The sequence below is a fragment of the Pelophylax lessonae genome (assembly GCF_965119305.1).
Source record: "Pelophylax lessonae genome assembly, chromosome: 1".
Classification (NCBI taxonomy): Eukaryota; Metazoa; Chordata; class Amphibia; order Anura; family Ranidae; genus Pelophylax; species Pelophylax lessonae.
In genome coordinates, this window is record NC_138768.1 from 159,528,625 (window position 1) to 159,541,501 (window position 12,877).

The 12,877-nt window shown below is 38.8% G+C and overlaps 1 protein-coding gene across 1 annotated transcript in view; it reads right to left on the minus strand.

Moving 5' to 3' along the window:
* The window catches only part of ARB2A (ARB2 cotranscriptional regulator A), a 973,029-nt gene that overhangs the window by 834,268 nt on the left and 125,884 nt on the right, over window positions 1–12,877 (minus strand). The window contains exon 5 of the mRNA XM_082243137.1: window positions 4,874–5,065. Within this exon, the coding sequence (XP_082099263.1) occupies window positions 4,874–5,065 (192 nt within the window). The remainder of the gene's footprint in view (window positions 1–4,873; window positions 5,066–12,877) is intronic.

The following is a 12,877-nucleotide window of genomic DNA, read 5'->3' on the forward strand; positions in this document are numbered from 1 at the left end:
TGCACTCACTCAATATGTGGGCACGATGTATGTATGCTTTGGCTTCTGTGTATGAGTATGTGGGGACAGGGAAGCTTTACTTTTTTTATTGTTTATTTGATTTTTATATTTTTACACTTTCCACTTAATTTTTTCTTTTTTGATTACAAAGAATGGAAAATATCACTTGTAATAGGAAAAGGGCATGACAGGTCCTCTTTATGTAGAGATGTGGGGTCTATAGGACCCCACATCCCTCCTCTAGGCAGGAAAGACTGAGATAAAAAAAAAAAAAAAAAAAAAAAGAAAGATCTCTTTCCAGCTGAGTACACGGCAGTGTTTACAACTGCCGGGCCGGACGTGACATCATAACAAGGTCATAGACACTGCCGGGGACCATCTGGTCCTCAGTATTCTCTATGGCAAAATCTTCCACCACCGGCGCATTCCTTCCTTGCAATTCTGTTGCTGGCAAGAACTTTTCACCAACAGGATCACTAACATGTGCGGGGAGGTCCCTCACCTGCATGTGTCCCCAATTAGAGAACAATGTCTAATTCATTGGACTAGCAAGGGAGTGACACATTCAGCAGGTGCATATTTACCCTCACTACTGAGCTACACCAGATTTTGCACTCTACAGTTTTACTAAATTAAAGTGATTGTAAAGGAATTTGACAAACATCCTCTTCTCAGGTCCACCGCTAGCACTCCTGGCCCCTCCTCTTTGTTCAGTGGGGGGGGGGGGCCCAGGGCTGGTTTTCTTCCCCTTACTAGTTATAGTATGCAGGTGGTTAAGTCTGGCAAATAGTCTATTTTTGGAAAAACTGCAGATAAAGCTTAATTTGGCAATTTTGAATGTTCTGAAGGGGGTATAACCCCCAAATGGATCAGCTAGTTTACTATGTTTAATATTGGATTTTTTGTTGAAGAACTTTTGGTTCTGGAGTTTTGTTCAAGGTTATATTAATTGCTTTTGGGAGTATGCACTCTTTTATCATAAAGTGCAAATGATAATGCACTAGGCCTTTGCCCTCTTTGTTTTATGTTTTGTGCAGTTGAAAGATTCCCCAATCTGAGGGGGGCAGCATCGTCTCTATGCACTGGTCCAGTCTGGGAATTGAGAGTTTCCACCTGCGGTTAGCAGCTGGTCTGGTCTTTATGGAAACGGAGTGCTGAGGTGGGAAGTCAATATCTTGATTTTGCATTTTATGGTCATCCTGTCAGAAAAATGTATAGACCAGTTTAAAAATGATTGCAACTAAAACCCACACATAGCTCAGAGTGGGAGAAGAATGAGGTCAACATATGAAATTCCCCATCATATACCATCTTTTGTACTGTAAGGGTAAATTACTTTTAATAACAGACAAATGTTTAATGGTAATGCTATACAAGTATATACAATTACCAAAATTATACTTTTTCTCAGGGTGTTTGGTAGTGTAGTGAAAAAAAAGGGAATGCTTTGAGAGATGCAGAAGAGCACGTAACATAGTTCTACTTTTCAAGTAAATACTTTTCTCTCTGATAACGGTTAACTTTTCTTCCTTTATTAATTTTAACGTATCTTAACATCTATTGATATTCTGGTCAGATACAAACCCCAAGGCTTTTGACATAGTTTCAGAAACCCACACCTCTTTCTCCAGGAGCTCCCTGGAGCCGCAGCAAGGCATCCAGCATTGTGAATGGAACATCAGATGCATGTAATGGAGAAATGTTAAGTCCGTTTTAGTCTGGCAGAATCGTATTTTTTGCGGTCCAGATAGATTTAATTATTCATCCTTATTTCATTTTTAACACATATATTTGAAGTAGATATTACAAGATAGATCAGCATAAATGTTAGATAAGGTGTGCAATACTTATTTAAAGATTGCTATGTGCTCTCACTGTAGAGCTCTGTGACCTCTTCAACCGCTTCGCACTTCGTTTTTCCAAGTTCCGAAGCAATAATATATTCCCAAATATTCCCCTGTGTACTCATGAAACCAGACAGCAAAGAAGAGAGAAGACACTGAAAATCCAAAAGAGTGATCATAGAAAGATTTTCTTCCTCTCTTCATCCGGCATAAGGAGAGGAGCTTACACTTCAAATGAGTAATTGGATTTTCAAAACTGAAAGTGGGCTTTCTCTGCCTGCTCAGTCATGACAGGGCCACAAGGTAATGATACATCTGCCACGATGCAAGAACTTGGCATGTCTACTGTCAAGAGTTGAAATCATAAAGGAATAAACTGTCGTTAACAGCCTCTTGCTGAACACTGGAGCTGTCAGACTTATTGTTTTCCCTCTCTGGGATGGGGGCTGGTGTAGGCTTATAAAACCTGTCAGTTTTGTAAAAATAAGCTTTTAACCTCTGATTTTGTTCTCCTTTTTTTAGATTACTTAGGCATCCTTCCACAGGCCCTACTGTATTAAGGCTTATAATTTTGCATACACAATTAACAAAAATGTTCACAATGGAAAGTCAGATGTAGAAATGTAAAGCCATTCCATTTGGTCCTTTCCTTAAAGGATATTAAAACAAAAACAATTATAATTCTTCTACAACCTTAACAGTATTCACATTGCAGAAGTTCTACCTTTCCTTGAAATACAAATACTTAATTTTTTTTTTTTTTTTTTTAAACACACAGCCTAAATGTATACAATTTAAATCTATGCTCGCACCACCAAGATTTATGGGTTACTGACCAATTTCATTCACAAGTTTTAATTAAGTTGCAGGTTAATCTTAATCATGTATGAGATGATATTCCTCCCTCCTGTGGGGAACAATAAAAGCTCATTCATTTCTGCCTAATGTGTGAAAGGTTGCACCAGTTGTGTTAAAAATTTGGCAAGGAGGCAAGGCCAAGCACAAACATGCCATTTATGAAATGTCAAGTGATGCTTCATTTGTGCTTGGGAGTTACTCTCTAAGCTGCCTTGGTGGACTCCTAGAATTGTAAATGAATTAGGGGACACAAGATACTTCAATATATCTGTGAAAGGGTAAAGCCCTGTGTATTCTTGATAGATACACTATTAAAACAGCTATATAATGGTGGGTAAATAAATGCTCATAATGTATCTGGGATTCCTTAGATTAACATTTTTAGTCATAAAAATTGTTGAAGTACGCTTTGCTGTTTAGCAGACACAAGCTGAGCGGGGCAGAGTACTAAGAGTGGACTTCTCAGTCTATTTTCATACTCTCTCAGTTGGTTTTCAGACCAGCAATTTTATATACATTTACCCCTCAGTAACGAGTCTCCAGTGTTTATGCTTTAAAATTTAGTGAATAGCCCTAAGAGTATGCGTCCTAATTCTTTGGGAATTAGTTCCCCGCATATTCGTCTTAAATTCTCAGTTGCCAGTTCTCAGAGTATGGTGCACTGACCTCTCAGTGGCAAATCCCCAGGGTATGCGAGTTTACTGGAGGGGGCTAGTTCTGAGTGTGTGCACATATTGGCTCCTTCATTGCCTGTCCTCTGTGTGTGTGCATAAGTCTTTATTAGCCATTTCCTAGTGTGTGCACACAAACCAGTCAGTATTCTAGTCCTCAATGTGTGTTTATTTACTCCCCAGTAGCCAGTCCCTAGCGTATGTCCCCAAAAAAAAAAAAAAAAAAAAAAAAAAAAGACAACACACCTCTCTAATAAAACAATCATCAATAATACCCTGTTTATGAATAACATTTTTGTAGCAAATAAAAAGCCTTAAAAATTGTATCTACACCAAAATCACTTTTTTTCTGGATAGAATGGAAAAAGGTTTGCATTTACGTCAGATTTTACTGCTATCCAGGGTTCCGTTAGAACAGGAAGTGAAGGAAAATCTCTCTAAGAAGTTTTACTGGACAGGAGGTGGGTAAAATATTGAACAGAATGCCAATAAAAAGCGGACAGAGGTTCTACCACACCTCTAGTTTACTTAAAAAAAATATATTTTACTTATGTCTGTGCTGCTGATCGGGAAACCTCCTGCCTGTTGAAAACCTTTTTAATCAGACAGGAATTGAAGGTCTCTCTCTAAAGGCAGTACATTTTCACAGGAATTCTAATACTTACCTACTCTACCCGCCCCCCCCCCCCCCCCCCCAACATGTCATAGTGAAAGACAGCAATATAGGGCTGATTTGTGGCCAACATTTGTGACACAGCCATAAATTGCATAGGCACCATGATTTTAATTTATGTAAATGAGTCAGCATCCCTGCCCTAGTAGATGATGACCCTGGATAACGTCTGAATCAAGGTGGTGCTGCCCTTTCAATAAGCAGGTTAAGCTACTGATGGGGAGGTAGTGTGATCTCTGTGAGAGGTAACCGTATATTACTATATATGCAATTAAAAAAAAATACCAGATGTTAAATCCATTTTAGAACATGTAATGTCTAATAAGTCCGTTTAAGAAATCAAATCTTGTTTTCCATATCAGCTTCCAACTATCATTTCTGTAATCAAAGTTTGAAACTTTGATTCTGATTGGCTGCTATGAATAAGGAGAAAAGTTGCACATTTTCATACATTCATGCAAAGTGTGATAAATGTGGCTTTTACACTCTGTTAACGCATTTTTAAAATGTTTTATTCCACTATAGTTACATTTTTTCCAACAAATAAACCAGTTGTGTGTTATGTCATTGTAACCAGACATTTTAACTTAAGGTTGAGATGGCCTTTTGCCTGTGAAATGACAGTAAACATATTTTGTCAGGCAGAACTGCTCTCCTGTCTCATATTTTCAACATAAACTGGAAGGAGTTCAAATAAAAGAAAATGGTTCTACATAGCAACAAATTCATCAGCAGCCATGTTAATTTATGTAGCTCTGTAAAAACAAAAGAAATATCACAACGAAGATGTTCTGGATATATATTGAATACTGCTGTAAGCCACTTACTTTCATTGCTCTTTTGATGTAAGGGATTTGTGTTCCGCTGTTTATGTCCTCGTTTATTATGAGTCTTCGTGCCCACTGTCCAGCCCTTACTACACCACTGCCGTGGATCAAAACTAACATTTTGTCTGGATTTGTCATAGCATCCTTGCTCATGAAAATAAAACTCTTTGGTTCATTTTCAGTAGCATCCATCTAAAAAAAGAACAGAACAGAAAAAAATACATAATGAATTTGTGAAAAACTACAGACCTAAATCATGGAAATTGCCAAGCATAAAACCCTTTTTTAAAGATCTTATATTCACCAAGTTCACAGGATGAATAGCTTTAACTTATTACAAGCTTATATATTAATAGTCCAAATAATTTGGAACTATATTTCATGTGTTGCACATGTGCAACCAGTGGTACAACTCTTTATAAACACAAGTTTTTATTTGCAAAGTTTGTTGACATACACCGTACCTCTACTCAAAGATCTCTAAAGTGGCAAACATAAAAGGTGGGTACCTCACGGTGCCTGCACATACACTATTATTTTCAGGAGACTTGAGACCTTGGGTATGCGAATATAGAAACCATTATTTTTGCAGAGAAAGTTGAGGGATAGCCCAACCCTTCCTTTAACACTATTGGGAGTTACTACAGCATTGGAGGTCACAAATGGCCAAAAAGGAGCAGTGGAAGGAGGCAGCGAGCATTGTGTTTGTGCTTGCTCCTATATTATAAATTACACTCAGACAGCCTTGGCAGGGTCTAAACCCAATTGTTGGCTTTGAGAAAAATCTTGGTATTGCTTTAGGGACCTTTCTCACAGGTTCGCCTGTCCATTTTTAAGGCAGACTTGATCAGAAGCTCCATGCTGCTCCATGGACAGGCTGATATAAATGGACTTGTGTCCATATACAACTGCCTGCCTTGGAGTCTGCCCAGGTCCAGGAAAAAACGAAAAAAAAAAAAGAGCTGCATCCTTTTCCATTTTTCCAGGCCTAAATGTGACAGATCAGCGAAAGCCTGATGTAAACGGACACAAGTCTGTTAAGATCTGGCCGCCCATGGGGCTATCATGGGTCTGCCCCTGTCCACTGTGTAAATGTTGACACAAACTGAATGGGCACGGATATTAAAATAAAAAAATAATATATATAAAACGCGTTACCCTGCGAACAAAAATGTGAAACAAAACCAACCAAAAACAAAATGAAAACCATGTGAAACCTGTTGTGACTGCTGCAGTTTTAAAATGCATCCACCATACATATTTAAAAAAAAAAAAAAAGTAAAAATAGTGCAGCGCTAAACTAATTAAATCACATGTGAATATGATAAACAGAAAATACATATCATATAAAAAATTGATAAATATTTAACACAAATAGTGATAGAAAATCCAAAGAAAGTCCAAAAAGTGCTTAAAAAGTCCCAATAAAACAAAATTGTGAATATTCTTCAAGGAAAGGGAAACTTATTTCCAAAACTTCTTATGAGGCAACCACAGGGAAGTGTAAGTAGGGGACACCACTGTGCAAATATTATAGGGAGCAGCTTACCAGACCAGTATGGCCAATCAAATTAATGAAATGGCCTCACGAGCATGTAGATAAGACGATGGATTCAAGAATTATCAAGCTCAATACTTGGGAGGTCCAGTCTCCACGATATATCCAGATAACCAGATAGGTGCAATGTATATAGGGGATATATAACAAAAGACCATAGCGTAATCCCGTAAAGTTGACACACGCAAGTTTATTAAAAAGGCTACTTACAAGATTGTAGAGACAAACAGGCACATCAAACATGTAAAAGGCTGCAGCTACGATTGCGCCATCCCGCGTCTTCACAGCAGATAGAGGATACAAGCCGGCACAGAAGGGGGCGTGTAGACGCTACAGCAGGACCAGACTCATAAGAAGTTTTGGAAATAAGTTTCCCTTTCCTGGAAGAATATTCACAATTTTGTTTTATTGGGACTTTTTAATCACTTTTTGGACTTTCTTTGGATTTTCTATCACTATTTGTGTTATATATTTATAAATTTTTTATAAGATATGTATTTTCTGTTTATCATATTCACATGTGATTTAATTAGTTTAGCGCTGCACTATTTTTACTTTTTATTACTTTGGATCACTGTCTGTTTGGTCTAGTGTCAGCAGCTTGTTTAAAATTTATTTTCCTCACTCCATTCAATATTTTTTTAGCGCAGAAATTCCCTATTGTTTTTTGCACCATACATATTATCCTAAAAATATCTGAGTAAATGAACTGTGCTGCAATACCCCCCGAAAAAAAGTGATGTGTTAAATCAATACCATAACTAAATGTATTCATGAAATATAAAAATATATGGAAACCTAGTCCATAGTTATAGACATAATGTGAACAAACAAAAGAAAGCGCCTGTTGCCCAAATCTGTCCTGACAGGCAGGCTGGCAGGATTCTGTCTGTTTATTACAGGTTCCTTCTGTCTCCTCTACCTCTCAGGACCAAATTCGGGCAACATGCATTTTCTGTATACAAAAGGGTTGTCCTCAGTCAAAAAACCCCTATAGAGGGAGGTGCCACATCCCGGGAGAGCAAAAACAAGGAGGAAAGAGGGGTTCCCCTAAGGGGTTGGGACTTTAACGGCACTCAAATAGTATTACTATTTGAGTGCCGTTAAAGTCCCAACCCCTTAGGGGAACCCCTCTTTCCTCCTTGTACATGCATTTTCTGTGGCTGCTGCATCGGCTCAACTAAGATTATTAATTGTGGTGATGCATGGTAAGTGGAAGAGATTGGATACCAGGACCATTTGGCTGGTGTAGATCAGAGAGGGTTTTTTGACCCTAAAGAAATAGTAGGTCATAACATTGTGGTAAGTGCAAATCCATGTGGGGATATCAGGAACACCCTTGTGATAAAAGTCTGGCCCTTGTTTTATTGTTCAGAGGAGCACAAGCACCTTTACCATTTGTCCATTGATCACAGATGACATGGGATTGATTAGACTATTGTTTGATCACAAGTTTTTTTAGGATTTAGGTCTATAATTAAGGACTATGTTTAAGTATTTTTAAATATTTCATGAAAAACATGCAATTATGGTATTGATTTTACACATCAACTTTTTTTGAATTTGGCAGCGTGGTTTATTTATTCAGAAACAGTATCCGTCCTGTTCAGCTCCGATTCAGCAAGGGATCTGCTCATGGATCCCCTCCTAAACGGAGCAGATCAGAGGTAAGAAGGGTGTTCTCGCTTTACAAAAAAGTGTTTTTTCAGATTATACAATATAACAGATATAACAAAACAGTGTGGTGAACTTGTGCACTACATAAATGCCTGGATTAATGACAATTTGGCACTGCGTGATTTTAACTGGTAATTGCGCAGTCATGCAATGCTGTACCCAAATGAAATGTATGTCCCGTTTTCCTCCACAAATGGAGCTTTCTTTTGGTGGTATTTGATCACCTTTGCGGTTTATATTTTTTGCCATTTAAACGAACAAAGACTGAAAATTGAGAAAAAAAATTACATTTTCTACTTTTTCTTATAAAAAATATCCAACTAAATTTTTGTCATACATTTTAGGCCAAAATGTATTTAGTTACATGTCTTTGATTAAAAAAAAAAAAAAAAATCTCAATAAAGCGTATATTTATTGGTTTGCACAAAAGCTATAGCGTCTACAAACTATGGTGTATAAACTAGAATTTACACAGCTTTTACTTTCTGACTGCCTATCTAATTTCTTGAAGTGCTAAAATGGCAGGGCAGTACAACCCCCCCCCCCCCCTTGCCATATACCCCTTTTTGGAAAGTAGACACCCCAAAGAATTTCCTGAGAGGCATGTTGAGCCCATTGAATATTACACTTTTTTTTGTCACAGGTGTTTGAAAAATGACAAAAAAAAAAAAAGTGTTTTTTTTTTTCTTACACAAAGTAATTGAAATGATATATTGCTCACGCATGCCATGGATATATGTGGAATTACACCCCAAAATAAATTCTGCTGCTTCTCCTGAGTATGGGGATACCACATGTAAGACTTTTTGGAAGCCAAGATAGCACAAAACCCCCCAAATTACCCCTTTTAAGAAAGTAGACACCCTAAGCTATTTGCCGAGAGGCATGTTGAGTATTTTGCAGATCTCGCTTGGTCACAAAGTTTTGAAAATTGAAAAAAAAAAAAAAAAAAAAAAAAACACATTTCCTTTGCTTTCTTCATTTTCCAAAACAAATGAGCTGCAAAATACTCACCATACCTCTTAGCAAATACCTTGGTGTGTCTACTTTCTGAAAAGGGGTCATGGGGGGGAGGGGGGGTTGTGCTATCTTGGCAATTCATGGTCTCCGAAACTGTGATAGGTAGCGAGGAGTGAAAGCAACAATTTACGCCCTTAGAAAGCCTGAAGGCAGTGAATGGTTTTTGGGGTCCTGTAAACGGCTAGACTGCCAAAAAGTCTCACATGTGGTATCCCCATACCCAGGAGTAGCAGCAGAATGTATTTTGAGGTTTAATTTCACATATAGCCATGGCATGTTTGAGCAATATATCATTTAAATAACAACTTTATGTAAGCAAAAAAATAATTAATTTTCCCGAAACTTGTGGCAACTATAAAATATTCCATGAACTCAACATGCCTCCCAGCAAATAGCTTGGAGTGTGTTACTTTCCAAAATGGGGTCATTTGGGGGGGGGGGGGGGCAGGGTTGTGCTATCTTGACATTTCAGGACCCCAGAAACTGATAGGTAGTGAGGAAGTAAAATAAGCAATTTACAGTGGGTACGGAAAGTATTCAGACCCCCTTAAATTTTTCACTCTTTGTTATATTGCAGCCATTTGCTAAAATCATTTAAGTTCATTCTTCTTCCTCATGAATGTACACACAGCTCCCCATATTGATGGAAAAACACAGAATTGTTGACATTGTTGCAGATTTATTAAAAAGGAAAAACTGAAATATCACATGGTCCTAAGTATTCAGACCCTTTGCTGTGACACTCATATATTTAACTCAGGTGCTTTCCATTTCTTCTGATCATCCTTGAGATGGTTCTACACCTTCATTTGAGTCCAGCTGTGTTTGATTATACTGATTGGACTTGATTAGGAAAGCCACACACCTGTCTATATAAGACCTTCCAGATCACAATGCATGTCAGAGCAAATGAGAATCATGAGGTCAAAGGAACTGCCTGAAGAGCTCAGAGACAGAATTGTGGCAAGGCACAGATCTGGCCAAGGTTACAAAAAGATTTCTGCTGCACTTAAGGTTCCTAAGAGCACAGTGGCCTCCATAATCCTCAAATGGAAGACGTTTGGGACGACCAGAACCCTTCCTAGAGCTGGCCGTCCGGCCAAACTGAGCTATCGGGGGAGAAGAGCCTTGGTGAGAGAGGTAAAGAAGAACCCAAAGATCACTGTGGCTGAGCTCCAGAGATGCAGTCAGGAGATGGGAGAAAGTTGTAGAAAGTCAACCATCACTGCAGCCCTCCACCAGTCGGGGCTTTATGGCAGAGTGGCCCGACGGAAGCCTCTCCTCAGTGTAAGACACATGAAAGCCCACATGGAGTTTGCTAAAAAAAACACCTGAAGGACTCCAAGATGGTGAGAAATAAGATTCTCTGGTCTGATGAGACCAAAATAGAACTTTTTGGCCTTAATTCTAAGCGGTATGTGTGGAGAAAACCAGGCACTGCTCATCACCTGTCCAATACAGTCCCAACAGTGAAGCATGGTGGTGGCAGCATCATGCTGTGGGGGTGTTTTTCAGCTGCAGGGACAGGACGACTGGTTGCAATCGAGGGAAAGATGAATGCGGCCAAGTACAGGGATATCCTGGATAAAAACCTTCTCCAGAGTGCTCTGGACCTCAGACTGGGCCGAAGGTTTACCTTACAACAAGACAATGACCCTAAGCACACAGTTAAAATAACAAAGGAGTGGCTTCACAACAACTCCGTGACTGTTCTTGAATGGCCCAGCCAGAGCCCTGACTTAAACCCAATTGAGCATCTCTGGAGAGACCTAACAAAGGGAAAATGGATGGTACAACGTAGGTTGTCCAAACATATATTGTGGCGGACTTTAAAGGCACACGCTGAGTAAGCACACTTATTGTTTAAAATAATTGCATTTATTAAGAAAGTTTAAAAACATACAACGAAAATTATTTAGATAAACATTAACATGAGTATACTTTCCTATACATTCAAGAAGTAGTATACAGACATTGTTGACAATTGGTGAGGGTTACAGTTGTTTATACAAATCTGATAGGGTCAACGCGTTTCGCATTTACGCTTCCTCAGGACCTCAGATAGTTGAGTAACCTCTTGATAAAACAGAAGATATATCATATATTACTTTTTCATATTATATATGTATAGATGTATCCATTTACAGCATTTCGTATAAATTAGTTCTATATTCATGCATGTTACTGTATGATCACGTGGACACAAAGAGAGTGAATAGACCCACCTCCTTATACAACAGTGTATCATACTGTTCGACCGGGGGCTAGGCTCGATGGAAGGGGCCACCTCGGACCATAACCACCTAGATTAGTAAGTTTATCAGATGACATTATATGAAATTCTTTTTTACGGTTAATTCTAACATATATTATGTGTGATATTCTATAATAATTCATAATTACCTTTTGAAGAATATTGATGAATATAGGGAAAGATAGGACGGCTGGGTAGAGGATAGTATGTAGGTCAATTGGGCTTGTTACACCTGAATGTGAACAATATATTTATATTCATATTCTAGTGAATTTTTGATATTTGTGGTATAATATATTTTTTCTCTTCATTTTGCCACAATGAAGTATATAAGTAGATATATTTAATCCTATTCTGTAAAGTAGATGTATCACACCAAAGAAAAGAAGGAGAGAGAAAACGGAACTATGAAGGAAAGGGAAAAGGGGGGGAAAAGAATCCAGGAGAGAGGGAAGGAGGCAAAAGGAGGGGGGGGACACGGGGGATGGGGTAAGCCTGAGAGAAAAACAGAGGACATGAAAGGTGTGACAAGGAGGGATGCAGATGTAGACAGAGAAAACTGTGAGGATAGGGTCATTGGGATAAAAAAGGTGTGTATACATGTAGTTACAGATATATGATACAACATATATTTTGTAGTCTTTTTCTCTCTATGTACTCCAGGGCAAAAGGAATGCAAATGATATCTGATATTTAGTAAGTACTTACATTTTTATTTGTATTCTTATGCTTAGAGATGTCCTAAAAATGGACTATCTCGATGCCTTGTTATTAAGAAAGGCCCAGGTAGGTCCGCGTCCAGCTGGCAAACAGCGACACGATTCCCTCACACTGAAGACAGGAGATAGAGACAAGGTATACAAGTATTGCCTATATTAGCACATAATGCAAACTGTGCTCAAGTGTGCAGCATACTACAGCTTTCTTTGTGCGAAAACAGCAGTGTACTTACATGTAGCTACGTCCTCAGCTCATATCCCAGCCGCCATACCTTTTTCCCTGGTGGTTTCGTGGTCTATATATGTCCCTCACACCGGCTGCTAATCAGCACAGGTGTTTGACGTCGGCCGCGGCGCACCGGAAGTGCGTCATCGGTCTCCGCCGGAAATGATGTTAAGACGGAACACATCTCCTATCGGAAGTGGGAGGAGCCCCAGAGAAGCGCTGGATGCTCACCAGCAACCCGGAAGGGGTGGGTCATCGCCCCCTGTCGCCATCAGCTAGGCCCTCCCCCCACCGCGATAGTGTGCTGAAGTGTACCCAGAGGAGGTATCACCCACTGTTGTAATGATGGGCATCCACGCAGTCAGCGTCAACACGGTCATACAGCGCTACATATAGAAACATACATACAATACAGCATATGATAATTTTACATTTGGACAAATTAGTCATTATTCATTTCTATTTCTAACATGTAAAGTTGTACATATTATTTTGTTATTCATTCAACGTTTTTTTTCCTTTTATAATTAAACAGCTCTTTATATTTTGT